General features: G+C 38.1%; 3 protein-coding genes across 9 annotated transcripts in view; all 3 read right to left on the bottom strand.

The window, feature by feature from the left end:
* Positions 1-3,945, bottom strand: part of macf1a (microtubule actin crosslinking factor 1a) — a 165,749-nt gene extending 161,804 nt beyond the window's left edge. For all 7 annotated transcript variants that reach the window (XM_059509717.1, XM_059509726.1, XM_059509724.1 and 4 more), the window contains exon 1: positions 3,752-3,945. The gene's annotated coding sequence lies outside the window, so the exon portion shown is untranslated. The remainder of the gene's footprint in view (positions 1-3,751) is intronic.
* Positions 3,946-6,069: 2,124 nt separating this feature from the next.
* On the bottom strand, positions 6,070-7,650 carry ndufs5 (NADH:ubiquinone oxidoreductase subunit S5). The gene is made up of 3 exons (XM_059510281.1): positions 7,569-7,650; positions 6,390-6,635; positions 6,070-6,310 (listed from the first exon to the last, which is right to left on the bottom strand). The coding sequence occupies exons 2-3, from the start codon at positions 6,603-6,605 to the stop codon at positions 6,206-6,208; spliced, it is 321 nt and encodes a 106-aa protein (XP_059366264.1). The 5' UTR covers positions 6,606-6,635; positions 7,569-7,650; the 3' UTR covers positions 6,070-6,205.
* A 663-nt stretch (positions 7,651-8,313) lies between these two features.
* Positions 8,314-26,962, bottom strand: LOC132104315 (E3 ubiquitin-protein ligase RNF19B-like). Its single transcript, XM_059509693.1, has 10 exons — positions 26,701-26,962; positions 18,685-19,859; positions 14,742-14,941; positions 13,681-13,825; positions 13,437-13,599; positions 12,960-13,074; positions 11,628-11,768; positions 11,345-11,534; positions 11,096-11,230; positions 8,314-10,181 (listed from the first exon to the last, which is right to left on the bottom strand). The coding sequence occupies exons 2-10, from the start codon at positions 19,263-19,265 to the stop codon at positions 9,761-9,763; spliced, it is 2,091 nt and encodes a 696-aa protein (XP_059365676.1). The 5' UTR covers positions 19,266-19,859; positions 26,701-26,962; the 3' UTR covers positions 8,314-9,760.
* Positions 26,963-27,274: the final 312 nt, after the last annotated feature.

The following is a 27,274-nucleotide window of genomic DNA, read 5'->3' as shown; positions in this document are numbered from 1 at the left end:
GGAAGGAATGAGGCCCACGGGGGCTAGAGTAGGTTCCTGTCCGTCACATTATTCCACACCAGCTGAACTCATCAATACAAGTGAGCTCATGTGCTCCCCTGTCCAATCTACTCACGTCATTCAAGGCTTGCTAGAGGAGCTATGGCTACTCTGAGATAGTATTTATTTTTTAATTTTAATATGTGTGTGTGTGTGTGTGTGTGTGTGTCTGTTTGTGCGTGCAAGTGTGTAAAAATATATACAATTTCAACTGTATTTAGATATTGCCATTTATACAGATTATTTTACAATTAGCAAAACTTCTTTTTTAACATTTAAATTAATAACAAAAAAGGTGTCCAAGATGATGTAAAAATATATATTTAAATTTTTTTTAATTATTGTAAAATGCATATCAAAATGTTTTAAATGTTAGCTCTGTATTTGTGTTGGTCTCATATGGATTTTAAAAGCTTTTATATCGTTACAAAAAAAAGCTTTGAATTAATAACTCTACAATGCGGTGGATCCAGGGTATATATATATAAGCCTACAGTAAAACATTATAAATTCTAGTAAAGGTCGTGATGAGAAGTTTTTAATATGTTAGTGCTAGTGCACAATTATGTTTTCTCCTGTTTTCATCTGTTGGTTTAGTTAATGTGCCTTTTTTAGATAAAGTTTGACTTTCTCCTTAGCATTTTAAAGTTCCAGTTTCTCAATAGAATTCAAACAGATCACACATTTTACCATCAGCTTTGCAAGAGGAACATCTCGCGCAAATCACAGACAACTGTTGAATGCAATGTGAATTGCCTTGAATAAAAGTGTCAGTCAAATGCATTAATGTAACATTGTTCTATATGATGTGGCCAGGTCTGTCCTGGAAACAATTTCTATATATCAGAATGTGTACATTCCATGCATTTAATCAGATATGTTGAGCTCCGTCTTTACTGTTTCTCGAAAGCGGGACTCAGCTGACTAAAACCTTGTTGCTGAAGCAAGATCTCTTTGCCATCCCGCTGTTCCCTGACAGCATGGTGGTTCAGTGGCAGCCAACAGATATAAATAGAGGCAATGCTGTAATTGAAACCTTTCTATGTCATTATGCCTGCGAAGGAAAAAGAAGGAAACTACTGCTCTCTTTTACATTATTTAATCTCTTATTGTAGTCCTACCACCACACGGAGTAAGTTCATGCACCCAGTGCTCCAGTAGAGAACTGTTGTGTTGATTTAAAGTGTCTGTGCAGCTGGGTCTGCATTTGTACAGAGTCTGGCTTCCCAGAACGTTTGCCAAGCACATCCCAGAACAGCCTTAGAATTGCAGAACCGCTCCATTTCCCTTTGAAAGAAATAAGTTTGTGGAACAGAGGATGGTGGCATTTGTTCTCTTGCTGTGTTTATATATTGTGTGCAAAGATATGTTCATGTTCATGAGTAACAATGACACACACAATAATGTCACTTGCGTATCATACAATAAATAATGGCTTTGCATTATTCAGAGCACTGTGGGCATTTAGGTATTAGTTCTTATGGAAAATGTGACTTTTATTCGGGAGGTAATATCATGTGGCCAAACATTCTGCATGTTTAGAGCAGTTTGTGCCTCTATACTGTATATTAGGGCCCATATTTTACATTGGACATCAAGTATGGACCAACAAAAAATCCTTAAGGGATAGTTCACCAAAATTGTTCCAAACCTGTATGAGTTTCTTTCTTCTGTTGAACATAATAGAAGATATTCTGAAGAATGTTGGAAGCCAAACATTCACCACTGACTTCCATAAGTCAATGGTGACAGTCAACTGTTAATGACAGAATTTTCATTTTTGGGTGAACTATTCCTTTAAAACCTTTTGCTGTGCTGAAAATCCTTTCCCTAATCAGCCTTTTTAAAACTGCTTGTAAATCTCTCATTATGCAAAATTAACACAAAATCATAATATGAAACTAAATACACAAACATGTGCTGTAATTGACAAACCAATTTGATAAAAAAGATCAAATCCAATATTTGGTTGTAATATAGCATAAAAAATGTAGTCTAATGCAGAAGTTCTATTATTGTTATCCTATGGTTAGCTGCATCATGTTACTTTCATTTAGTTTCGTTTTCGCCCGCTATCCACAGCTCTTTTTTTTTAGGCCCTTTTTTTTTTTGGTCACAACTCACAAGTTGAAAACCACTGATCTATTTCAACAAATCTGACCTGGAAACAAGCCATGCACCAGAGACAGATTCAGTAAATGTTAAGTGCTAAAATAGACTCCTGCTTGCAAGGAGTGTAGCATTTTTTGATTACTGGATAAAATGTTTGATCGGATCTAATTAGTGCTACAGTCTGTTAAAGAAATCACAAGACATGCCGCGAACACAGACACTATTTGTCCTATTTTTGAGGTTTTGCATGTTAGCCAAAGGGCAGTAGCTACAATAAGCCCCATTTGATCAGATCAAGGATGGATTACGTACCAGGCCAATGGGGCCAGTCCCTGAGGCCTCGAACTGTCAGGAACCTCGAAATGTAAGGCTCACCCACTGGCAATGAAGAAATTAGTGATATTACCAGTTCCTCTGAACACATGCAGCTTTAATGTTGTAATTGCAACTCTCTGACTTTCTATCTTGCAATTGTGACTTTGATTTTAATATCTGTTATGTAATTTATTATTGTTATATGGTAATGTCACAAAAACTGCGAGAAGCTATTGTCCCAAACGTTGCAGGATCATAATTTTCTAAAATTAGACTTGATAACTTCAAAGCATAAATGTATCTTTTGGAATGTCAGAAACTGAAATGAGCAGAATGGTTACACTCACACAGCAGGCAAACATGGTGTATGTGCATCTCTACAGGAGCACAGCGCAGCAAACCATCTGTGAATGCAGGTAGAAATAGCCTTTACCCAACCTACTGTACGTTTACATTAGCCCAGGAATGTTGTGTTTGTGTAAACACGCTGAGCACATGCCTTTCGATCGTCTCTGGAAGACATGAATGGATATCCACCATTTTTGAAGGGAAAGACACGTGCGTAAATCCATAAATATCTTTCAACATCCCACTACTACTGCAAAGATCCGACTCATTTCGCGGATCGGTTCTTTCGAACAGTTCATTCCGGTGAATCGAATTCAGCTGTGCTTTACGACATGACGTAATTACTGTTCATTTTTGTGTATTTAGCTCTCAAACTGCTAATTTGCATCTAAATATGATATATGCATACAAAAGGCCTACTAACATTAATAAACTATAACCACCATAGTTTATATTGTGCACGTTTTCATTAAATGCGATCTGGTTGTGTGGATCGGCTCAAAAGAACCACTGAAATGATCCGAATCCAAAAAAACGATTCGTTCACACATCAGACATCACTGGGTCGTAATGTGGCGGAAACCGAGCAGAGTGACCACAGAGATGTGCAAAGCCTCTTTGTCCAAACACACTGAATAACGGTCTGTCTAATAATAGCCATTCATGCAGGCTTGAGATGAATAAATCATTACCTTTATTTATAATTAATGTACGTGATAAATTAACAGCCCGGCTCGCTCTTCTTCTCGCACTTCTGATGCCCGATTATAAATGGAAATGAGGATTCTTGTAGGAAATCTACATGATACGTAAGCGTTCAGTATTCAGACGTTAACATTACAAATTAAAATACTGACACATGTATAAAAAACGATAATTATCAGACACACAGCTACACCCCGGGGCTGTCGGATGACGGACATTTGGACCTTCTTACCGTATAACGGCGGAGTCCGTCACCGCGCGCAGGGTGACAGAGGCGGGGATGCGCTGGCGCTCAATCCCGACAAACACGCCTCTCAGCCGGCCACAGAAACACTGACTCTCGGTCCGTTTGTTTGCACCGAGTCTGACCCAGTAGACAGAGGAGTATGGAGACTGTGATTCGGTAATGGCTGTCTATTCCCCTCCTTTCATATCCCTCCTTCTCTCGCGCTCTCTCTTTCTCCACCCCCCCTCCTCTTCCTCACTCTCTCCTTTCTCATCCACCCTTAAATCCACCCTCTTTAATAATGATGATATTTTTAATAATGCTTCATTATGAGCACTGCATAAAAATCACACAAGACTAATCAAATTAAATCAAAATTCCTCTCGGTGAAATCTAATGGCATACTCTTATTAAAATCTGAGATGCATTATAAGGAAAGGATTGCTGTGCATCTAAATCTAAATTCTTGTTAACGCAACACTAAAATACACAAACTTTAAATGTAGTTTTTAATATGACAAGTTTGCCTTTCTTTGCATTTCTGCCATCACTGTTGAACTTTCTAAGATTCCCCTCTTCAAACACAATAATGGCATTATTGCCCATAAAAATAATAAAAGTATAATCCATAGTGAATGTGTAGTGAAGCATGTGTCCTCAGTGAGACAGTGAAGGGTCAGCTGCTGTTGGTGGACTGATCCAACCAAACCACCACAGAAGAGCAGCCCTGATAAAAAAATACCAGTGGACATTTTTTCCCAAATTTAAACTCTAATAAGATTATTATTATAACGTGAATGACCAGATCTTTGTTTAGAGCCAGCTTTTAACCTTAACCTTTTAACCAGGCTCAACTAAACACATGTGATGTTCTGCACGTCTTCATTCCACTTGTGCACTCGACTTTACATCTGAACTTTCTCAGACAGACATGTTCTAGTGTCTCAACAGAAATACCCAGCAGTTTATGAACCATATTTCTCTACTTATTCAAGCAGTTTATGAACCATACTCGTCCATGTATTGCTTATATTTAGCAAAAAAAAAAAAAAAAAGTCTTGGTAGTACAAAAGTAATTTCCCAGTTGTGCTGTCCTTAGTGTGATGCATTGTTTATTAGTTTTAAGTCAACAATTCAAGCTCAGAAATAGTGGTTTGTTACTGCCACCCACTGACCAACATGCAAAATAACTTAAATAATAACTAATCATGGCTTGGCAATGTGATTGGGATGCCAAATGGATTGATGCATTCATATTAAGCTTTCCCATGGGAAGCCTAACCAAACCACTTAAATACATTTGCATTCATTTAAGGCTCAAAACCATTTCAATCATTTAAATTACTAATATATATATATATATATATATATATATATATATATATATATATATATATATATATATATATATATATATATATATATATATATATATATATATATATATATGTGTGTGTGTGTGTGTGTGTGTGTGTGTGTAATTATAAAAATACAAATGTATTAAAATAAACTATTATCTAAAATAAAATATAAAAAAACACATAAAATCAAGATGTTAACTAATTGTAACCCCCCCTAACAAAAAAAAAAAAAAAAAAAAAAAAAAAAAAATATATATATATATATATATATATATATATATATATATATATATATATATATATATATATTGGTCTTACTGAAGAACACACTGTTCTTAAAATTTCTGGAATCACACAAAAAAACAAGCAGCTTTGTGATAATAACAGCCGAAATATTTGGAGAGGCTTTGAATATTTTGTTTTTGATTAAAAATGTTGAGAACCACTGCATTATAATGGCACTGAAGAATGTTTTGGTGACCATTGACTTCCCTTGCATGGAAAAAAACCCTTAAATTAAAACAAATAAGTCATGAATTACATGAGGGTGAATAAATGATGACAGAGGGACACAATTTTTTTAAGGGAAAGTCGTGGCCTAATGGTTATAGAGTCGGACTCGCGATCGAAAGGTTGTGAGTTCGAGTCTCGGGCCGGCAGGAATTGTAGGTCGGGGGAGTGCATGTACAGTGCTCTCTCCACCTTAAATACCACGACTTAGGTGCCCTTGAGCAAGGCATTGAACCCCTAACTGCTCCCCGAGCGCCGCAGCATAAATGGCTGCCCACTGCTCCGGGTGTGTGCTCACAGTGTGTGTGTGTTCACTGCTGTGTGTGTGCACTTTGGATGGGTTAAATGCAGAGCACGAATTCTGAGTATGGGTCACCATACTTGGCTGAATGTCACGTTACTTAAAATGAACTGTCCCTTTAAAACTTCTATTACACAAAAAAATACAGACAATTACATGGAATCATCATATTTATTTCACGGACATTAAACAGTGTTGATACAGCAATTATATTATAATACATGAGTGAGGAAGCACCTGTACAACAGTATGAGTGTGTTGAGGGGGATTGTACGGGGGTTGCTGGATTCAGGGCCGGGGATCCTCATTGCCTGTGTGGTGTGGAGGAGGTGTGTAAGTTCCCTCTTTAATCATCTTCTCCCTCTGCTTACGCACCTCATACAAGCGCTCTTGCTGTAACGAGTAATGATAATAATGTTAGCAACATGAAGAACCTCAAATACATTGCTTGAATATTTCTGAATGTACTTACAGTCTTTCGCCGGTGCATGCACTCGTAGAAGTCTTCCAGCTCCAGTTTGCATTCAGTTTTGGCCCGGGTCTGGCCGATGCCGTGGGCGCACTCGATCCACTCCTTCTCAAAGGCATGGCAGCGAGCGACCCGCTTCTGTGGCTGCTCCCCGCTCTGAGCCAAGAGCCACTGGTCCAGATTAATACCCAGCCTTGACTGGAGGTCAATGAACGGCATGGTTCTTGGAAATGAAGAGAAATATTTCACGTAAGACAAATGCAATAATGAAATCAAGCTTATCAATGAACAAAGCAGTTATTCATTTTTATATAATATTATGCCTCAAAGTTTAGAAATTGCTAGCGCCTTTTTAATATAGCAAATAAAGCAAAGTGGTCATATGCAGCTACTGAGTATCTCCAAAATTTACAAACCGATTGCACACGCAAACACAATACTTCTATTCCCAAGTGAGTGAGTGAGTGACATGACAAGAATGGTGTTTTCTGACAAATTGATGAGAAAATTAATTGAGTTTATGATTAAAACAAGAACAAACATTTGCAAATAGGCTCAGAAAAAAAAATGAAAAAGTTTTCACACCTGCTGACAGATAGGCCTGTTAAACTCACTTAATTATGTTCAATCTCTCCGAAAAAAAAAAATACTATAATTATTTTTCTAGCAAATATATCTTTATTTAAAGATTGTTTGTATTGGAAAACAAGAAGTTTTTTTGTTTTTGTAGTTTTGTTTGTTTGTTTAATGCAGTTGTAACATGGAACATTTAGTGCCATAACTTAATTTTAGACTTTGTGCTCCAATTTAAGACCTTTTAAAGGCCTTTATTAGTCTAAGGACGAATTAAGAAGGGCACAAACCAGTAACGAGCTTTCGCATCTGATTAGTAGAATATTCATTAGCGGTCATTTAATAAAGCGATCTGACAGGTTAGTTAAACCACGTTTAACACTCGCAGGCTTGCTTATTTTAAATTTTCATCGCAGAATTAAACAAGTTGTGCTGATAGTCTCAGTCCTGCTGAACCTAACTGGATAGCCTAACTGCTGCAGGCCTGATAACGATACGTTTATTCTAACGTAATGTATGTATAGCGAAAGGCTTATATTGAAGCTAGTGGATTTATTAATAGTACGTGAAAGATACACAAGTTCTCAAACTGTAAATACAAACACTGACCGTTCGGTTCAGAGTCACTTTAACCTTCTTCAGGCCCACAGTTCACGAACGACCTCTCAGCTGCCGTGAAGCAGGCTTGTTTTGCGTCACTGCTGCAAAACATTGTGACGTCCATGTCGCGCACTCACGGTAGGGGGCAGTGTTGACACATTTTTGGCTCTTAGGTTTATGTTTGTAGTTTTTTATTTTAATTCCAGCTATTTTTTAGTTGTTAGTTAGCCTATAGTAGTTTTAATAGTTTAGTAAATGTAAGTAGTTTGGTATGTGCCTTTGTCATCTTTATTCGTTGATATGTATTATTATAGAGAGAGATTTCAGTTTTAGTGCTTCAAATTAAACTTAAAGCGTTCAGTTATTCACCATGGCTTTATTTTCTTTTAGTTTAAGTTTTTGATCTAATAGTTTTATTTTATTCCAGTTAACAAAAAATGTTTTTAAAAGTTTTATTTTCACTCAACAATAATTCTGCAGTGAACCTATACAAATGTTGTTGTAACATGCATATGACTCACAATATTTACTGATGAATTTAGCAATATATTGTATTTTTATTAATTTTACAACGATTCTTTCAGCCTTAACTGAACCTGAGGGTCTTATTATAATTGTGTTTTGTATTTTAAGCTGGACCTGTAATATAACACCAGTGCAGTAATGCTAATGAAGTGTGTATACATTATAGACTATTAGAAGCCTATCAGCATATATGCAAATAAAAGAGTTAAATAAATCATTCAAACTTGCCACAAAGGAGGAAATGTTTATTTTCATGTTGATTCAAACATTCACAGCCAGTGCAGTTCTCTTTGTGGGGATGTACAAAACAAAACCAGATTTAATACACCTTCCTTTCAGCATATTGCTTGTGACTGAATCTAGTTAACTCATTTCACCATAACCAGTTTAAAGTTAAAACTAGTAGTTTTCACAATCTGCTCATAAACCTGAAAACAAAAAAGCATCTACACACACACACACACACCACAAATCCTTTGATTACAAGACAAAGCTGATCCATCATTACATGTAAAAGCCGATGATCCTCTTTCTGCAGCCAAAGATAATTCTAAGATTCAGAAAGCAGAGCATGTTAAGAATGCAAAACAATTACGCCCAAAATTAAACAACTAGATTATGACTACACCATTCAAATGTTTCCCAGAGAAGCTCCAAAAGTAAAAAAAAAAATGAAGTGCATAAATACAAGCCTACAATGTAGAACAATGATAAATAGTGGGATAAAGTGCAGGAGTGCTCATCCATCTAACCCATCTCTCTCTCCATCTATCCAGCTAGCGGGAAAATGAACATAAAAAAATGCATTACGCAAACCAAAAAAGCCAATGTGCTTAAGAAAGAGATAAAACAGGCCAGAAATCATAATTAAATAATATTATTAAGAACAGACATGCGTCTGAATGGCAGTTCCATTCTTGATAATATATGATTTTAATACCCAGCAAGAAAATCAACACTGGTAAACATCCACACATCCATCCATCCCTCTCTCACGTCTCATCTCAAGAGGGCACATACAGTGCTGTCAGTGAGTCACAGACAGTGTGAGGGATCGGAGTTTGGAAGGCAGCCGGTCAGTGACTCGGGTCAAACTGTCTGCTAGTGAAGTTCAGATCAGTCTCCCATTGCACTGACCTTACTCTCACTCTGAAGTGTGTGTGTGTGTGTGTGTGTGTATTCTTCTGTGCAAACTGGGCCAGCACCACCAAAACAATACAAGCATGTGGCCAATCATACAATTTCCAGGTCAATACTAAAAAACGAGTAAAACAAACATACAAAGAATACTGTAATGTGTCATCCATATACAAACCACTCGAAAGCCTCTCTTATATACATGTGCTTGGCAACATTTCACATTATTTGTCTGTGTGTTTTCTAGGGAAATTCTTCTGGCCGCTATAGTACCGATTCAGCGCTTTTTTGCTCAAGGCATGTCCGCACTGAGGAAGTAAACACCAGCCGATGAATAACAGTATGAATTTCTGAAGAGGTAGAGAACCTGTCCGTGCCTGTGATAACCAGACGGGACAGGAAAGCAGAGCGATGAGTTCAGTCGCATGAGCTGTCTGGATGCCATTAAGGTGATTTAATAATTACAAAAAGCAGCAAATGAACAGATAAAGCATCAAAAGCTCAGAAACGGTTGGTTTGTGCAATGGTGAGAGTCTCTCTCACACGTACAGAATGACGTTGTCGGGACAGTGCAGGCTGTCGGTGGGGTTCAAGGCTCTGCAGGTGGTCTGCGGCGGGGGAGCGGGGTGGCAGCTCTTGGGGCGGGGCGAGTCGCAGTCGTCAGATGTTAACTCTGCGATGTCGTCTGATTGTGTGTCGGACATCTCTAGGTCGCTGCGGATGCTTTCCGGCTGAGCGAGGGTGACGTCTCGGAGACCCTCCCTGAGAGACATCCCAGGCGACAGGCCCAGAGGGGAATCCATGATAACCCCGCTCCTGCGGGAGCTGCAGTCCTGAGGCTCCTCCCCTGAGCCGGGCGGCATGGCAGCAGGGGGCGGAGCCAGATCCTCTTCAGTGGCTAGACACAGATGGCTTGGTTTCGTTTCAATGTCCACCTGGATCTCGAGGTTAGTGCCCTCTCTGAAACACAACAGGTCAGAAAATGTGAGACAAAGCATCACTTCCAACAGTTTTTTAATCAAGGCTGCTGTAATTTTATATTTTGTTGTCTGGATGCACCAATATTACAATTCTGGCCCATCCACATAAGCTAATAATTATTTTCATGTTACGGCCAAAACCATAAAATAGCCATGTAAAATAACAATTTATTTAACAGTGTCCTTGTTACATGCACTTACTATAGTTATAGCCATACATTATCCATAATAACATCAACTAACTCTAAACCAAACCCTAATCCTCAGTCTAACACTTTAATAAGTATGTTAATTAATATTACTCAGTACTTCAATGTATAATTACACTGTAAAAAGGACACCTTAAAATAAAGTAACCTAATATTTTTGGCTAAATAAATCTAATAATTACCAGTATATCTCCTAATATATGTCTAAATAAAATACAAAATAAAATATTAAAAACTAAAATCAGTCATTTAAAAATGAGAATTTAGGTGCCACAATATTATAATTCACAGTATAAAAAAATGTATTATCTTTTTGTGATTTGCTAAATATAGTTAACAGTGTGATTTTATTAGATGACAGCAAAGGTATATAAGAAAAAAAAATAAGAAACATTAGTATGAATGATTAAATATCTGATACTGATGAATTATAAATTATAAAAAAAAAAACTAATATTGAAAACGGCTGCTGAAAATCCAGCTTTGCCACCACAGTAATTTTACATTTTAAAATATATTTAAAAAGAGAGAGAAAATAGTTATTTAGAACTGTAATAATATTTCACAATATTACTGTTTTACTGATCAATTAAACGGTGAGCATAAGAGACAATTTTCAAATTCAGACTCAGTACTGTGCACTTATTCGTTAAGCAGTTGCTTTTATTCAAAGTGATTCACGCACCTGTCAGGTAAGGTGTAAGAGGAAGTGATTGATCCAGCCATGCCTCTAGTGCTGGCACAGTCACTGGCCGCTCCCAAGCTGCCCGTCTCCCTTCCAGCACCTTCCTTTCCCAGCTCTGTTCCCTGCACCTCCAGCCTGAAGCATAAACATGTTTCCATTAAACAAGAACATTACCCATATTTACAGTGCAGCTCTTGTGTATTTATCATACAGCATGCCCTGCCGCTGTAATACCACAAGACCTCATACCTTCTGTATTTTCCTGTCCTCGCACCAAGCGCTCCTCCTGCAAGTGTGTTGAAGTGGGGCATGTCTCCTAGACCCCCTGGGGCGACAGACAACCCCTCGCTTGGAGAGGTGGTGCTGAAGCCACTGGCTCCTCCCTCCAAACTGCTCTCACCCAGGCTGGGAGACTTCAGCGCTCGCCATGCATCAGCAACTACATTGATGGTTCAATACAATGATCAGCACTTCCAAGTTTTTTTTTCCGAAGATACACTTGATCAGTCATCTTTTTTTTTTTTTTTTTTACCTGTAATAGGCCCGTCATTCTCATCAAAGTCTATCCTAACACCTCGTCCTTTCCCCCGGCTTACCCCGCAGCCCCCGCCGCGGCACAGAGAGATGGGCACAACACCATACACATACGCCAACATGATGGGGACGCCAATGCCTGTAGGGAAGAGCTATAGTCAATATCTGGGTTTGAAAACAAAGTTAAAAGGATAGTTAATGAGTAAATATGCTTAATTGGGATCTCAGGAAACATTTCTTATTATTATCCCTGTTGGTAACAGTTGCACTTCTTAATATTTTGTGGAAACCATGACACACTACCACTAAATTTGAAGAAATATTTCTACTCCAAAATAAACGCTGTTCTTTTTAAATTTCTATTATTTTTTTCCAACACTAATAATAAGAACCGTTATTAATATTTGATCACTATTAATGATTGATCAGCAAACCAGCATATTGATAAAACATTTTTTCACAATATTACAATTTTACTGTATTTTTGATTAAAAATAAATGCAGCCATGGTGAGAACTGGAGAGATTTCTTTTAAAACACAAATGACCAACAGTGTTTAATACACAAAACATTTTAGCATATTAAAACATAGTTTTATAGTAATAAGTTCCATTAAAGAGTTAAATACTTGTAGTGTATAGGTGGATCAGATCAGTATTGCTGTGGCACTTTTTGTGCTACATTTTCTCATAAATTTCCATACATTGTTCTGCTCCGGAAGTTGCGGTTGCTGAGGCTAAAATGTAGAAGCAATTGTCTATATAATAATAATAATAGTCTATTATTAATGAACAGGAACTGAAGCTTAAGCTTTACAAAGGATGGGTGTGTCATAAAATCATATAACTTATATTCCATATTCTACAGCCATATGATAGCTTTGTGTGATAACTTTGACTTCACTGATTTGCTGTGACTGAATCACAGAGGCAATGAGTTGACATAGAAAAAAAACATGATTCATGAACATGGCTAGAATATTCTCTAAATATTCAGCTTAACAGATGAGAGAAAGTCTAAAACAACATGATTAAGAAATCACTTTTTTTAAGTGATCTATAACCATTTCCTATATCATTCTATATCATTTCACATTAGCTACATTTTGCAGACAAAAAAAGGTCCGTTGCTTATTGTTATTAGTGTAGAGATATATGAAACCCAATGTGGGAAAATCTTTCGCCTTCACAGAAAATTCCCAATCATGTGGATTCTTATTGAAATGACTGGTTTTTGCATGTGCTTTTCAGCATTTTCAGCTTTTACATCGCTTTGAATAAGCGTTAAGCATCTGCTAAATACGAATGTAAATGATTTCAGGAGCACTAACCCACGCTGACCGCAGCGATGACTGGAGCCGTGATGATTGACAGCGCCACACCACCAGTGATAGCGAGATTCCTCCTGTGATGGGACGCTTTCTTGCCCTCATAGTGAACGTGGATCTGTGAAAAACAGCAGCTGTGTTACTGCACTGTCAAAAAAAATGTGCCTTTATCGGCTAAAATCAAAGATCTGATCTACTGGCATCCTAAAGCTTCAAAATCTGAATGAATTCTTTGAAACAGAACAAAATGTCTTTTGTAGCATGGAAATAACGTTTAATGGCAACTCGGTGTCCTACACCAGGAAGTCATTTTCTAGAATTATGGTAATATCAAAAGCAATTATGCTGGTTGAGCAGCACGGCTGACTAAAGGGAAATTCCCAGGCCTTTTAAGGATATTCTGTTCCTGATTCCAAGTGATAAAGGTTTACGTATTAACTTCTAAACTGTAACGCTGGAGGGAATGTTAGCATTTCGCACCTTGCGTCCAATGTAAACAGGAATGCCGATAACCATAGCAGGAACTGCGATGCCAGCGATTAGAGTGATGCCCACCGGTGCACCAATTAAAGTGCCCAGCTGCCACAGAATCTTCTTCTTGCGACTCCATGGCTTCTTTCCCCAGAACGTACAACCTGATGGACTGAGGAGACAAAGAATATTATTATTTTTCGATTCGAGCAAGTCGTTTGAGGAATTCCCACTGATGGGAGGCAGAAGGTACCTGAGGTAGTGCAGGTCTGAAATCTCCTTCATACAGAGCCAGCAGAACTCACAGCCGCACACAGCACAGGTCATGTGATTACAGCTGCCGTCGTTCATTTTGATGATGTAGGCACCGCATCGGGGGCAAGGCTTGATGTCATCAGCTGAGGGGGGATTAGAGGGTTGGGATTTAGCACATGTACAGGCAGACAGTATCTGCAGTAAACAATGTGTGCTGAGGAAGCGCTTTCTGAATGCCAGACAGAGAATAAGAGATGCTAGCAGACTCCTGCTGGAATTCAGGAGAGAAACTAGACAGAACTTGACGAGTAGGAGGAGAGAGTGCAGTCCTTTAGGGAAAGAGGAACTTCAATAATCTGCAGTGAACACTGAAGTGCACAAAATAAAAGCACTCAAGGGAGAAGCACACAGCAAATCTAATCGTATGAGTGGCTAATGGCACTCTGAAACCTAATAAACCAGAGAGAAAGCACACTAGAGTTTTGACACTTTATTTTTATACACTAATTTGTGATAGTCTTTTTCAAAGTGATCCAAGTACTTGCTGGGTAGTTGCTAGGGTGTTCTGGTTGGTTAGTAGGGCATTGCTTTGAAGTTACTAAGTGTTTTTGCTAGGTAGCTGCTAAGATGATCAGGCTGTTTTTTGGGTGGTCTTGTTAAGGTGGTTCGGGTGGTTTCTAGCGCTGCTAGATGGTTGCTGTGGTGTTCTTGGTGGTCTGTAGGGTGTTACTAGGAGATGGCTAGGATATTCTATGTAGTTACCATTCATTTGCTATTTTTTGTTGCTATGTGCTAGGGTGAGGGTGGTTTCTAGGGTGCTGCTAGGTGGTTGCTAGGGTCTGCAACCACCTTAAGAGAAGTGTTTTCTAGGGCATTGCTATGTTTTTGCTAGGGTGATCTGGGTGTCTCTAGGACGTTGCTATGTGGTTGCATCCTAGCCCAGGTATGAAGAGCTTAACCCCAAATGATATTAACAGTCTCTGGATCTGGCTTAAGTCTCTCCTTCACTGTATGTTTGTGGGACAGAAAATAGTGGTGGATTGGTGGTTAAATACTCACCATGTCCATGCTCGGCCGTGTAGCTGGGTGAGTGGTTACTGTGCGTTCTCAAGGACAGCGCCCTCTGCTGGCGGGCAGAGTCACAGGTCTGGTTAGGATGCCAAATTTGCTTGCAATGGTAACAGAACTCGGCACCACACCCTTCTCTTCGACACAACAGCCTGGGGCAGCTGGCACATCCAGAGGCAATGACTGCGAACCTGCGAAGAGAAAGAGGCAAACCAGGTCATCAGACTCTCCTATAAAATCTATCATTTGGGTAATATAACATATCATTACACCAAGATGTGTGCAATCTACTCTTACAGAAGTACATGGTATTGAGACTGTATCTGGAGAGTAATAGTATGGTACTCTGATATATACCATGGTACTATATGATTACCATATTCACAAACAATGGTATTTCAATGGTACTTTAAAATGGTAGTGTCCAAAAATGTATTATTGTAAAATCATTTGGGTGAGCAATCCATGTAAATATCCATGTAAAGATCTCAGACTTTTTAAATCTTGTTTTTTAATTATACCATCTCTAAGGACATTCTCATGATTATGCCCACAGATAAAGTTGAATAAGATTGAAATGACAGAATTGGCCCCCAAAGTAATCATATACACAAGGATCAGTGTGTTCCCTACTCAGATTTTTTGTAATGTCAGATTCCTTTTAATGTCAAGGAAAACACTAGCAGGTACAGACACTACTACATTATGAAAAACGAGGAGGATTTATTGCAGTATGTTCATGCCGTGAGAGTTTCAAAGTATTCCAGGAGCATTTTATTATTTTCCAAAAAAAATGACTTAGCTGCCAAATTCTACTTCAGACCTCAGAACAACTACATAGTAAGCACAAAGATTATTAACAAACATAGCCTATTTCTGAAATCTTTAAAAAAAAAATCTTAAGATTAAATCACTGAAGATTAAAACTTTTTAAATGATTTTATGGCTAAATAAACACTGATAGTAGATCAAATGGGTGGGTGGGGTTTTCCAGTGAAAGAAAAAGCTGATTTCGCCCTCCGAATCAAAAAAAAAACCCTGACCTAACTTTCCTGTTTAACAATAGCGTGACAAAAACAATCTTAATTTTAAGCACATGTTATGACCTGTTGGCTGAAGTTAAAGCAGGTTCTGAAGAAAACATTCCTCCTTCAGCCAGACAACTCATTAATCAGCTCAGTTGCAATGGAGAAGTGAGCCATCCTATACAAAGAGCTTCCAATTACCTGCATGTACTGGCGCGCACACACACACACACACACACACACACACACCCTTCATGTAGAGTCAAGCTGAAACTGACCTCATTACACATAATTATGATCTACCAGAACACTCAGAGCTCACTAGGATTAAATACAATGAAATCAATACTCTAATTTGAAGCTCACAAAGACATCATGGCATGCGTACACGGTCAAGTGAGTAGCCAATGATTGTCTTAATCAAATACCAGCCTCAGTTACCCATAGCAACTCTACCTCTGTGCCGCATTTCAGTTGCCTTAGCAACTTATCACTGATGGAGAGAGAAACAAGCGGGTCCTTTCTCCCATTGGCAGCTCTGGATTTTCAATCAAGCTGATGCAAGGCTGGTTAGAGGGCTGATGGGTTATAAGCAGCACCATAGACTGGAAATGATACAGCAAAATTAACTGGGAAACCTTTTCTGCCAGCAAAACAAGGGTTTGTTTCTGTGATTATGAAATCAAAAGTATTTTTATCGTCTAAGGTGGGAGATTCCTAGTTCTTAGTCCACAAATAGGCAACCACCTTGGTGAACCTTAACGTATCCTACAGCAAAAAAAACTGTCACACTTTCATTTAATAACCTCATACGATGCAACTAAATAACCAAATAGCCAATAGTGTGATCTCTAATGACCAAAATGACCTTTTTTGAAAAATTCCCAGAACATATGAAAACCCCTTATCCCCGGTCGTGGGCCTGATAGGAAGTGGCAGTGACTGAAACATACAGAGACGCAGACAGAATCAGGTCTCTTAAATGTAGGTCACTGGCACATCAATATGACTGACAAACCTTGGACAGGTTGTAAAAGTCCTCTGAAGGAAATCACACTCTCTCAGAATGATACATCAGCTAAGCTAGGCTTCCCACACAAATGCAAGTTTTCCTTACAACTGTCCAAATGCCTCCTACGCTCGGCGAAGCACACAGAACAAAGAGAAACTGTTAAATACATCCTCTTACTTTTACTGAATCTGACAAAGATTGGAAATATATAGATAGAAGTGCATTTAATACACCATTTGGTAAAAAGTATGTGGTCGCCCCAAATACCACACCCTCATTGAGATTTTAGTTTCAAAACCATTGGCTTTAATAAAGAGCTGGTTCTTTCCTAACAGCTTCAATCCTTTTGGGAAGGTTTTCAAACAGATGTTGGAACATTGCTGGATTTGCTCTCCTTCACGCACAAGAGCATGTAGGGTGAGAAACTAGAAATCTCTCAACCAACATGTAGGCAGTTTTAGGATGCCTTAAAACTGTAGAGTGTTTGATGGATATGAATGCGTAAGGGTGTGGGAAGAGCTGTGTTAGGCTGAAATCAAGAGGGAATACAGCAAATTGGTTTTCCAATGGTTTAACTGAAATACTGAAACTAAAATTCTAGTGTTCATTTGGCCAAAAACTGAAACCAAAAATAAAGTTTCCGTAATTAAATTGCGCAACTGGGTCAAGGTGTCGTGTTCTCAGGGGATATATTAAACCAATCGTGGTAAAGTTCTACAGCAATGAGCCACCACTCAATATTTCAGCTGAATAACTTTCACATTTTTCTACTCCGACATAAATTTTTAGACACTGTGAAGTGTGTCGACACTCCTGTACACATCCACATTGTGTGCAGGAAACACACACAAAAACACAAAACACATCATCGGAGAAATGCTAATTAAACTGTTTCTGCCAATGACTTTGGCCCTCCAAAACTGTTTTGGCCATGTATATGACTGTATATTTTGGGTTGCTGAATTTTTGATTCATCACTATTTAAAGTACCATCTGAATATCAATAGATGCTTATGGATTTCAGTAGCAGATTAGGGTTGCCTTTCATTTTGTGATTTCACTGGAACCAAAAGCACTGGAATGAGAGTAATGAAGTGTGACAGCTTTATGCAGGGAGGCACTTCATGCCAAACGTTGCTGCCCTATGTCGCTTATGACCATGTCCACCACCGACTACAGGGCAGCATAACATTTAAATGTTAAAAGTAAAGGGAAGATTCATAGTGAGGTCACCACATGTATCAGGAACACAATAGGTCAGCAGTCATATCTAATATAATATTGCAAAGAAAATAGGAAATGAGACTTATGATATGAGGGGATGTTAATCTGAATACATTTCCAGACCTCTTTCTGAAATGCAATTTAATAAACAGCCATTTTATATATGATTAAGGTCCAATAATCGCTGTTTTTAAATATATATATAATCTCAGATTTGTCCCGTGCCTCCTTGCAATATGTTGTCCTCATTTGTAAGTCGCTTTGGATAAAAGCGTCTGATAAATGACTAAATAAAATAAAATAAATATGTCCCTACCAACTTTCAACCAAACCTACACCATTAGATTCACTTCCTCCCAAAGATCTTAACTGGGGTTCAGATGTGGGCTTTAGGCTAGTCAAGTTCTCCCACATCATTTACTCAGTAAATCATCTGTATAATGACCTCACTATGTGCACAGGGGAATATAATACTGGAACAGTAGTGTCCCTCCCAAAGCTGTTGCAACATCCCACAATTCCCTAGAACCTCATTGAATGTTGTAACATGATATATCTTCACATGGGAATTTGAGTCTTGCAAACTCAATAATTTTGTCCATCTATCTTAAATATAAAGCAACATTTCCTATTCAAAACATTGTACAATTCCCTAACATCAAACCAGTCTTACCCACAGTCCGGAGCTGGACACCATCTGCAATCAGGGTCCGATGCCAGGCAGCGGCGTAGCAGGAACTCTTCATACTTCTCCATCAGGTTGGGATCATCCAAGATGAGGGCCACCTGCCTTGGGGCAAGTCGTTCAGCACACTCTGGACAGCTGAGCTGCACTCGGCTCTCTGTGATCTCGATACGCAAGTACTGCCGTAAACAGCACAGGCACGACCGATGGCTGCATCCCTGGAGCTCAGGAAGCTGCTCCGCAGGTTGTCGCACCAGGCACAGGGGACACTCTAGGAGTTCCTGACCTCCCAAAGAGGCCTGGCTGGTGGACAAAGGTTCAGCCGAGTCTGCCGTTGAGGAGTCTGATGAAACATTGGTGGGTGTGGGGGGCTGGAGAAGCTGCTGTTGCTGGAGTTGTTGTGCAAGGGGAGTTCCCACATTAGCCTTGTTCCCCCTGGATCCCCGTTTGCCATAGAAGAGACTATGAAAAGAGATCCTTCCTTGCTTCTTGCCTGGCCCACGGCATTTCGGATTGGGAATGCCACTAACCGAGGAGTGGGTGGATTCAGAGTCCTTTTCAGATCCCATTTCCCAAAAACAATCTTGTAATGTCCCCCTACTTGAGTCCTTACGAGAGGTCAGCGAGTTTGGGTTAGAGGAGTTTGTGTGAAGCGTCTCCGAATGATTTCAACGAAGCTCCAAACCTCAAGGACACGGACACTCCCGATACACAAAAGAATGTTTGTCAAGGTCTCAACAAATTCCCGTTAGTTCTCCCATAGGGAAAATTCCATTTATGAAGTAATTTCTTCCTCTTAACTATAACAGGGATTCGTGTTTAAACAATAAACGGAAAGATAACTAGACTGAGCCAAAAGGGAAAAGGATGGGGAAAAGAAAGTCCTTCCACTCCAACAATCTTCTCGTGAACAGAAAAAGAAAAGAAACCAGGAAACAAAAACAAATTGTTGTACCCCAAAACTGACAGATACTGTCAATTAAACACAGGGGTGTTTAAAGACAACGAGGATATCCAAGTTATTAGTAAAAAATGAATCTGGTTCAAGATATCGTATTCCTCTCCGAGGACTCGTCCTCTGTTGCCTCCGCTGAATTCTCTTGCTTGCGGAGCTGAGATGTGTGTGCTCCAGTTCGCTGTTCTCTTCTTCTGAATCGGCCGGTCTGTTAAGGAAGATAAATAGCACAGGAAGTTAGCACAGCGCACAAACAGCCTGCAGGAGGAGCATGCTCAGTACACACACTCCTCCCTTCTTTTATTCTCAATCTCTTTTCATTTCACAGTTAACTCTTCATTGCACCTGACTCATGAAGTGACTGACACAAACCACTTACTAGCCGTTTGAAAACGAGGAGTCATTGATTCTGTCACTTTAATCTGTTAGAAACTGATTTCTCTTATCACATTTTCTATCCTTCCATTTTGTGTTAGATTTGTGTCTTTGTCTCACTGTTGATGACACCCTCTCACACACTCGAGAGCTCCCTCTCCACTTCACACTGTGCTGCTAGTGCAGTTGCCATGGAGATTCCCACTATGGACCCAGCAAACAGGACCCTCATAGTGACTCTGGCCCTTACGAACACATATACACACCCAGCAGATATTAACACCGTACATCACATAACACATGAGTGCATGCTTCCACCAGACTCTGTTCATTTATTTATAAGTGAGAGGGACATCAATATTGTAAGCAAATGCCTTACTGAAGCAGAGGAAATGGTTCTGTAGGACAGTCTAATCCGTCAAGCTCTTTGGCACATATTCCTACCCAAAAAACACCACCACCACATATACATGAGCTACACAAACTCATCTAAGACTGATGTGTCCTGGTTTTCTGCTGCGATGACCCCTGTACTAATGCATGCATCGCACAAATCGGTTTACTTGTGCGAGGGGGAAGGGGAAGAGACCACCATATACGCTCGCAGTGAACGCGCGTCACACAGCAACTGCAGGTTCTGACACACACACACACAGAGCCTATTAGTGCATAATATCAATGTAGCCTTCAGTAATGTTTTTCATTGATTTTATGGCAGTCCACATTGCTGACTTGTGCGCGTCTCAAGCGCCCTCTTTACGTTCACCCTAATGCCTGTTTAGTTGTCGGTGGATTTGCCTATATTTGGCGTTGAAAAACGGATCAACGCCAAATATAGGCAATTTACTAACGATTCAATGAACACTTTGCCTATGTCTCAAAAATCGAACAGGATTTTTTTTTTTCACAAAAGTGACAGCCCTATACGAGAGGACACCAAAGTTGCAATATGTAACATTTGTTCTGCAAAAATCTCCAAAATTGAGGATTTTTTTGCACAATTTTTAAAAACTATTTTATTTGATGGAACATAAAACTTGAAGAATAATTATTATCTATATTTATTGTAAAAAATATTTTATGTTTTTTTATGTAACTGTTAATAAAAGTTTGATTATTATATTGTGATTTTTCAATTCAGATCCATTAAATCCAAGCAATATATATATATACGTTTTTAAAAGAAGCCATTTTCGGCTTCAGTTTCGGTTTTCGGCCAAGTGCATCCTAAATTTTCGGTTTCGGCGCAGAATTTTCATTTCGGTGCATCACTATTATTTTGTCTTGATTTATGATATCAGGACCGTTCTATAAACCTGGCTTTTTTTTTACTTTTAGAAGAGGTCTATTCAATTGTCACTGTATGAGAACATTTTGAAATATATCTTCAAATAATTTAACAGACAAATAAACAACATGATGTCTATACCACAGACCCCTAAGGTGCATCATAATTACAGTCTGTAATTACTAGACCACAACTCGGTCTTCACATCCTCAGACTTGGAATTATGCGTTTCTACAGCAACACTATTAACAAATGAATCAGTGCAATTTCTATTATCTGAGCAATCAATAAAAAAAATTAAAAAACACTGTAATGTAAGTAAGTCACTGTAATAATTATGTACATGCCTTATTAATATTTAGCAGGACATTAGTTATTAAGCTCTGTGCTATTTATACATAACATTTTTGTATGTTGTTTTGTATCTATACTGAATGGCTTTCATTTATTTTTTTAGAATAATCTTTCATTACTATAACAGAAATATAATGATAATCTACTTTCCAACATGTGAAGCCACAGCCATCTTGAGTGTTTCCATATGATACTGTAGTATTCAAGCCAGAGCTTTCAGAAAATTCAGTAAAACTTGTAATTACAAGTTAAACAAAGAGTCATAATCTCGTAATTATGATAATCATGAATACACCTGTAATAATAAACAATGATAATATTAATATATTTATGTGCAATGGTGTTTATTATGACAGGGTGTTTAAAAAACAACAACATGGTATTACTATGGTTATATATATATATATATATATATATATATATATATATATATATATATATATATATATATATATATATATATATATATATATATATATATATATATATATATATATTTTAAAACATTATAACTGCATTTTTCCCTAGTTAGCACTGTATCCGAGCAAGAGAGTCACAGCATAAAGCATAGTAAACTAAAGCTTTCTCTGCTGGCGTCCATGGATCTGCAAGGTACGCAGTGACAGCAGTCAGTATGACCCACTTTTCCACACACAGAGTACTTTCGCATTGCTCTTAGCCACTGTGTCCTGATATCTTGACCCATTATGACAGGAAGATGCAACCATTATTATGTGCTCTATACTGTACATGACTGAGAGGCAGGAATAGTAGACGCATTAAAAATGCAAGAGTCTAGCCGATGGAAACAGGAAAATTCCATACGATCTCAACAGGTCTGCCTATTCTTAACAGGCAGGTTGAAAAGTTGTTGAATCACTGCAGTCTCCCGTTTATAACTTGGGGCGGAGATGGTAATATCCCTCCATTGCACATCGGAAGTTTCTGCTAATGCAACCAATGACACATAATTACCATCTGTGCTCTCTGAGGTTTAGTGTGTGTGTGAGGGATGCAAGATCCACAACAAAAGCTGTTTCTGGAAAATCTGTCACATCTTGGCACCAGATAGAAAGTTTACAAAGCAGAACCCGCTGTGTGTGTGTGTGTGTGTGTGTGTGTGTGTGTGTGTGTTATAGCAAAGAATATAGAACACCCAAGACACGTCACTCGTATAGTTATGAATGGGGAAAATGCAAAGCATTTAATAAGCTTTTTATAACGCTATTGGAGCAAAAGTAAACACATTTATGACACAGATGTTGTCAGATTTCTTTGGTGATTTCAAATATGAAATTTAATCGTAAGCTTAGTTAACAGTTCTGGAGGATTTGATGTTTTCCCATTCAAAGAGATAGAAGCTGCACTCGGATGCCCGAGAAGCATTTCAAAGATATGACTATAGTCTTAAAGAGACTTTGGTTATAGGTGTGGCTGCGTTTGTTGTTCAACAAAAGTTGCTCCATTATTTATCAGCTCTGAATGATGTGTCAGTTCACAAGAAGCTGTTTTCTGCTTACACCGCTGCAGCTGGAAATTATAGCAGCCTGCTTTTTCCATTTAGCAACGAGTTTATGTATTCAAACCTTCGAAAACAGGAACACAGCATGGATGTCAGTTACTGCGATTTTTTTGGTTTGCTTTGTGGTTCATAGGTGTGAGAACACGTTCTTACCAAAGACTGTATAAAAACAGGTTCTCACGCGTTTTTATTTACAACAGGGCATAGACTAGATAATATTAAATCATCACTAATACTCAATTATAATTAAAATCAAATGTGATAATTTAATACTTATAATCAGATTAGTGTGTTGATAATAGAATTTGTAACGACAAAAGTTGTTTACTATATGTACACTTTACTATATATATTACAATTTTAGATGAATAACAATAACTGGTATTTAGCAGGTAATATTGTGGTTTATTTTTGTATTTTATATAATTATTAGTTTTTATTTTCCATATTTGCTATAGGTTTTTTCGTTTTGCATAATGAAAGCAGATCCTCCTTACTACAGACACTTACTGTAAGATAACTGCGAGATCCCTTAAAACGAGCTGGAATATTAGTTTCGTATTCTCTCACTGCAAAGTTTTGTTTCAGAATGAATTGTGTTTTTTTCCAGACCATTTATCAACACGTCACAGAAGCATTCAGAAGATGAATTATTATCAGAAACCACAAATGAACCATGCAGGCTACAAATCAGCATAGGCTTGCAAACTCTTGGGTTATTATGAGAATACGGCAGAGAATGAGGACACAACACAATTCACACAAAGACAGAAGCTATATATAATTCAACATCAACAGAGAGAGCACTGAAAGAAGAGTACAGAAAATAACTGTGCATAGAGTTTGGCCTGTGGTCAATGCTTTACTGCACAACCCATCATTACCATGAGAGATAAGAGAGTGAGACTGACACTTCCGCCCGCGACAGACCCTGAAACCACACCTCAGCACTTTCATATCATCCTACGGCTCCAGACCACGGCTCAGTCTGTCTCTATCTCACACACACACACATCAGTCACATGGACCAACTGGCGTACAGGTGGGCAACTGGATCTCTAGCCATTACATAACCAACCTGAAGCTCCACTGAGGATTACTGTTCTTAGCAAAGCCTGCATGTGTCCTGCTGTCTTGTTTTCCATCTGCAACTTTATCATTTTACACAAAGTAGGTTCAGAGTATTGTTGATTTCAATTCAACAGTATTAACTTCACCCACAAAAATGAAATAGTTTTTATTTACTCATCCTCTAGTTCCAAACCTATTTGATTTTCTTTCTATTGTGGGACAAAAAAAAAAGGAGGACATTTCTCAAAAGTATTATAAAAGTAGTTCAAATGGCTTGTTAGCTATATTTCTGGTCTTCTGAAAACATATGACAGGTTTGTTCTAGGAACCAGACTTCCCTGATAATCTCAAGAATCAGTTGGTTCTGACTCAATAGAACGATTCACACACATTAAAAATAGTGACCAGCACATTCTTCAGAATATCTCCTTTTTTGTCCCACGGAACTTTTCAGCAACTAAATATTAAAATCATCTTTGTTAGTTGAAATACAGCTAAAATAATATAAAATATAAATATCAGATGAAAAACTCACTCCTAAAAAATGAACAAAAATGTTGGAAACGAACTGAAATTAATTAAGTTGAAGCGCTAAAATGTCTAAACCTGCAGACTGAAATAAAAATACATTGAAGCTAATTAGAAACAAAACCTTAATGAAAATGACACATCAAAAACAATAACATTACTAAAACTAGAATTGAAAATTTAAAAATAATAAATGATAATAATAATAAAAGCTAATTCAAAATATTATTAACAAATACTATAACAGTATAGAAATAGTGGTTTGGACTGATACGATTGTAAATAATGTAATTGTGATAGATTTTTAAACTAATCCATACCCAGAAGATTTGGTTAGACTTAAAGAACTGTCAGTATTCTGTCGACACGTACGCAGTTTAACCTCTCCATTGTGACGGGGAGGGCAGGAAGTACTGGCAGACGTCTAACTAACCCATTAGATGAGCTGTGATAATGAAATCTCTTTAATCTGTGTGAATGTCTGTGTCGAGCAGGTGGTTGTGTTTAACCAGGGTTCTCCAGCTAACCTCATCCTTCATCGTATCCTCACAGGAGTCAAAATCGCGTATCACGTCTCATGCACTGTACAAAGACTCACTAACAGTCCGTGACTCCGCGATACAAAACATGACTAACACCAGTACATGCCACACTCAGCTACTACAGTCAATGAGGCTGGTACAAGAGAAAAACAGCCACGGGTTCTTGAGAAACTAGAGATCTCGATTGTATCAGTTCTTAACAGTCACATGGTGGTTTACGGTAAATTGGATTGCCCAAAAAAAAAGACAAGAAAGATTGGAATTAACCGTATACTTGGTGACACAAAAGAAGAAGTGAAACCAGACTCATTCTGTGCATTCCTTTCTTACACTAGAAGTGTTGCCCAAACGTCTAACACAAATAAAAGTTACAATGAATTCATGAAATACTGTAAAGTTCATGATGAAACAGTACACTCTATATTTAGTATGGTGTTATTGAGGAAGAATCACCACAAAAGGCAGGCCAGGCCTCAGCCAGAGTCAACAAAGCAGGCCAGCAAGACAAGAATCTCAATTCACAAAAACGGACAAGTTATGTACACATGCGAGAGGTGACTAGATGTCCAGACGTCTACATTTAAAGCTGCTGAGGGAATTTTAAATAAATAAATAAGTTAAATCTTAGCTTTTCTGTATTGGTTCAAGCATAACTGCTGAGATATTATATATATATATATATATATATATATATATACACACACACACACACACACAAAGCTTTCTTTCTAAATTTTAATTTAAGCATAAGTCTAACTATTAAAAATAAAATAACTAAATTAGCATAGTAAAAAATAGCTAATAGATAGATAGATAGATAGATGCTTTCTGGCATAATGATTTTTATACTGTACAAACTGTATTTTATTGCCCTACACCAACCCTACACCTAAATCTACCCCTCACAGGACACTTTCTGCATTTTTACATTCACACACACACACACACAAATAAAAATCATTCTGTATGGTTTATAAGCTTTTGTATCTCTCTTATCTATCACAGTGAGTTGGTGTGTATTCAGGTATTTGTCCCCACCAGTGTAGAAAAAACTTGTACACACACACACACACTCTAAACTGTCCTTAAACTGTTAAAGATTAGCTTGTGTCCAGTCTACTTTAAGCTTAACTACTGAAACATAACTAAAACAGCAATGTATACAAAAGAGGTATTAGCTGCCCTTATAGAACGGATTACAGTAAAACAAAACAGTGTTGATTAGATCCGAGTGGCCTGTCACGCCACTGGGATGTGAACTATCACACAATAATATCAGAACACTCTTGACAACATTACTGTATTTTAAAATCATAGACGCTCACGAGACAGAAGCGTAAGCATGACGACAGATCAGTTGGGCACTTACCGTACAGATGGATCTGATAGAACTAAGAGCAGGTGAAGCAGAATAGGGCGGAACGCAGTGAGCTTCGGTGCTATTGAAACGTTACACCGTGTACACTCAACCGACTGTCCTGTAAATCTGAGTAATCTCACTCTAGAGGGGTCCGCTACTACACTCCCGAGGATCAGTCCGAGGGGAAGATGTCAGGCCTCTGTCCTGCCCTGTAACGTTACTCGATACTGCTCTGATGATGTCCGCTACTTGAGTCTCTTTTCCATTCACGTCACCGAGTCGGAAACCCCGCCCACTGACATCACCTCGAAACGGAAATGAAAGCGCGACTCATTGCCTGGAACAAAGTTTTGTTTAATAAGACACGTCTTTCGAATGAATATTCAAAACATTTAAAGTTAACATTACTACAGTTCAGTGACAAACACGGGAAATAACTTAAATAAGGTGATGTAAAGCAGTGGGACAGGGGTCCAAAATTATTTAAATGTACAATGTATTCTTATTTTAAATTGAAACACTAAAAAGAAAAAACATGTACAACATTAAACTTACATTATTTTTAGTTTATAATTATTTCAAC

Source organism: Carassius carassius, chromosome 25 (genome assembly GCF_963082965.1).
Source record: "Carassius carassius chromosome 25, fCarCar2.1, whole genome shotgun sequence".
Taxonomy (NCBI): Eukaryota; Metazoa; Chordata; class Actinopteri; order Cypriniformes; family Cyprinidae; genus Carassius; species Carassius carassius.
Note: the sequence above shows the minus strand (reverse complement) of the source record. Positions and strands in the feature narration are given on the sequence as shown.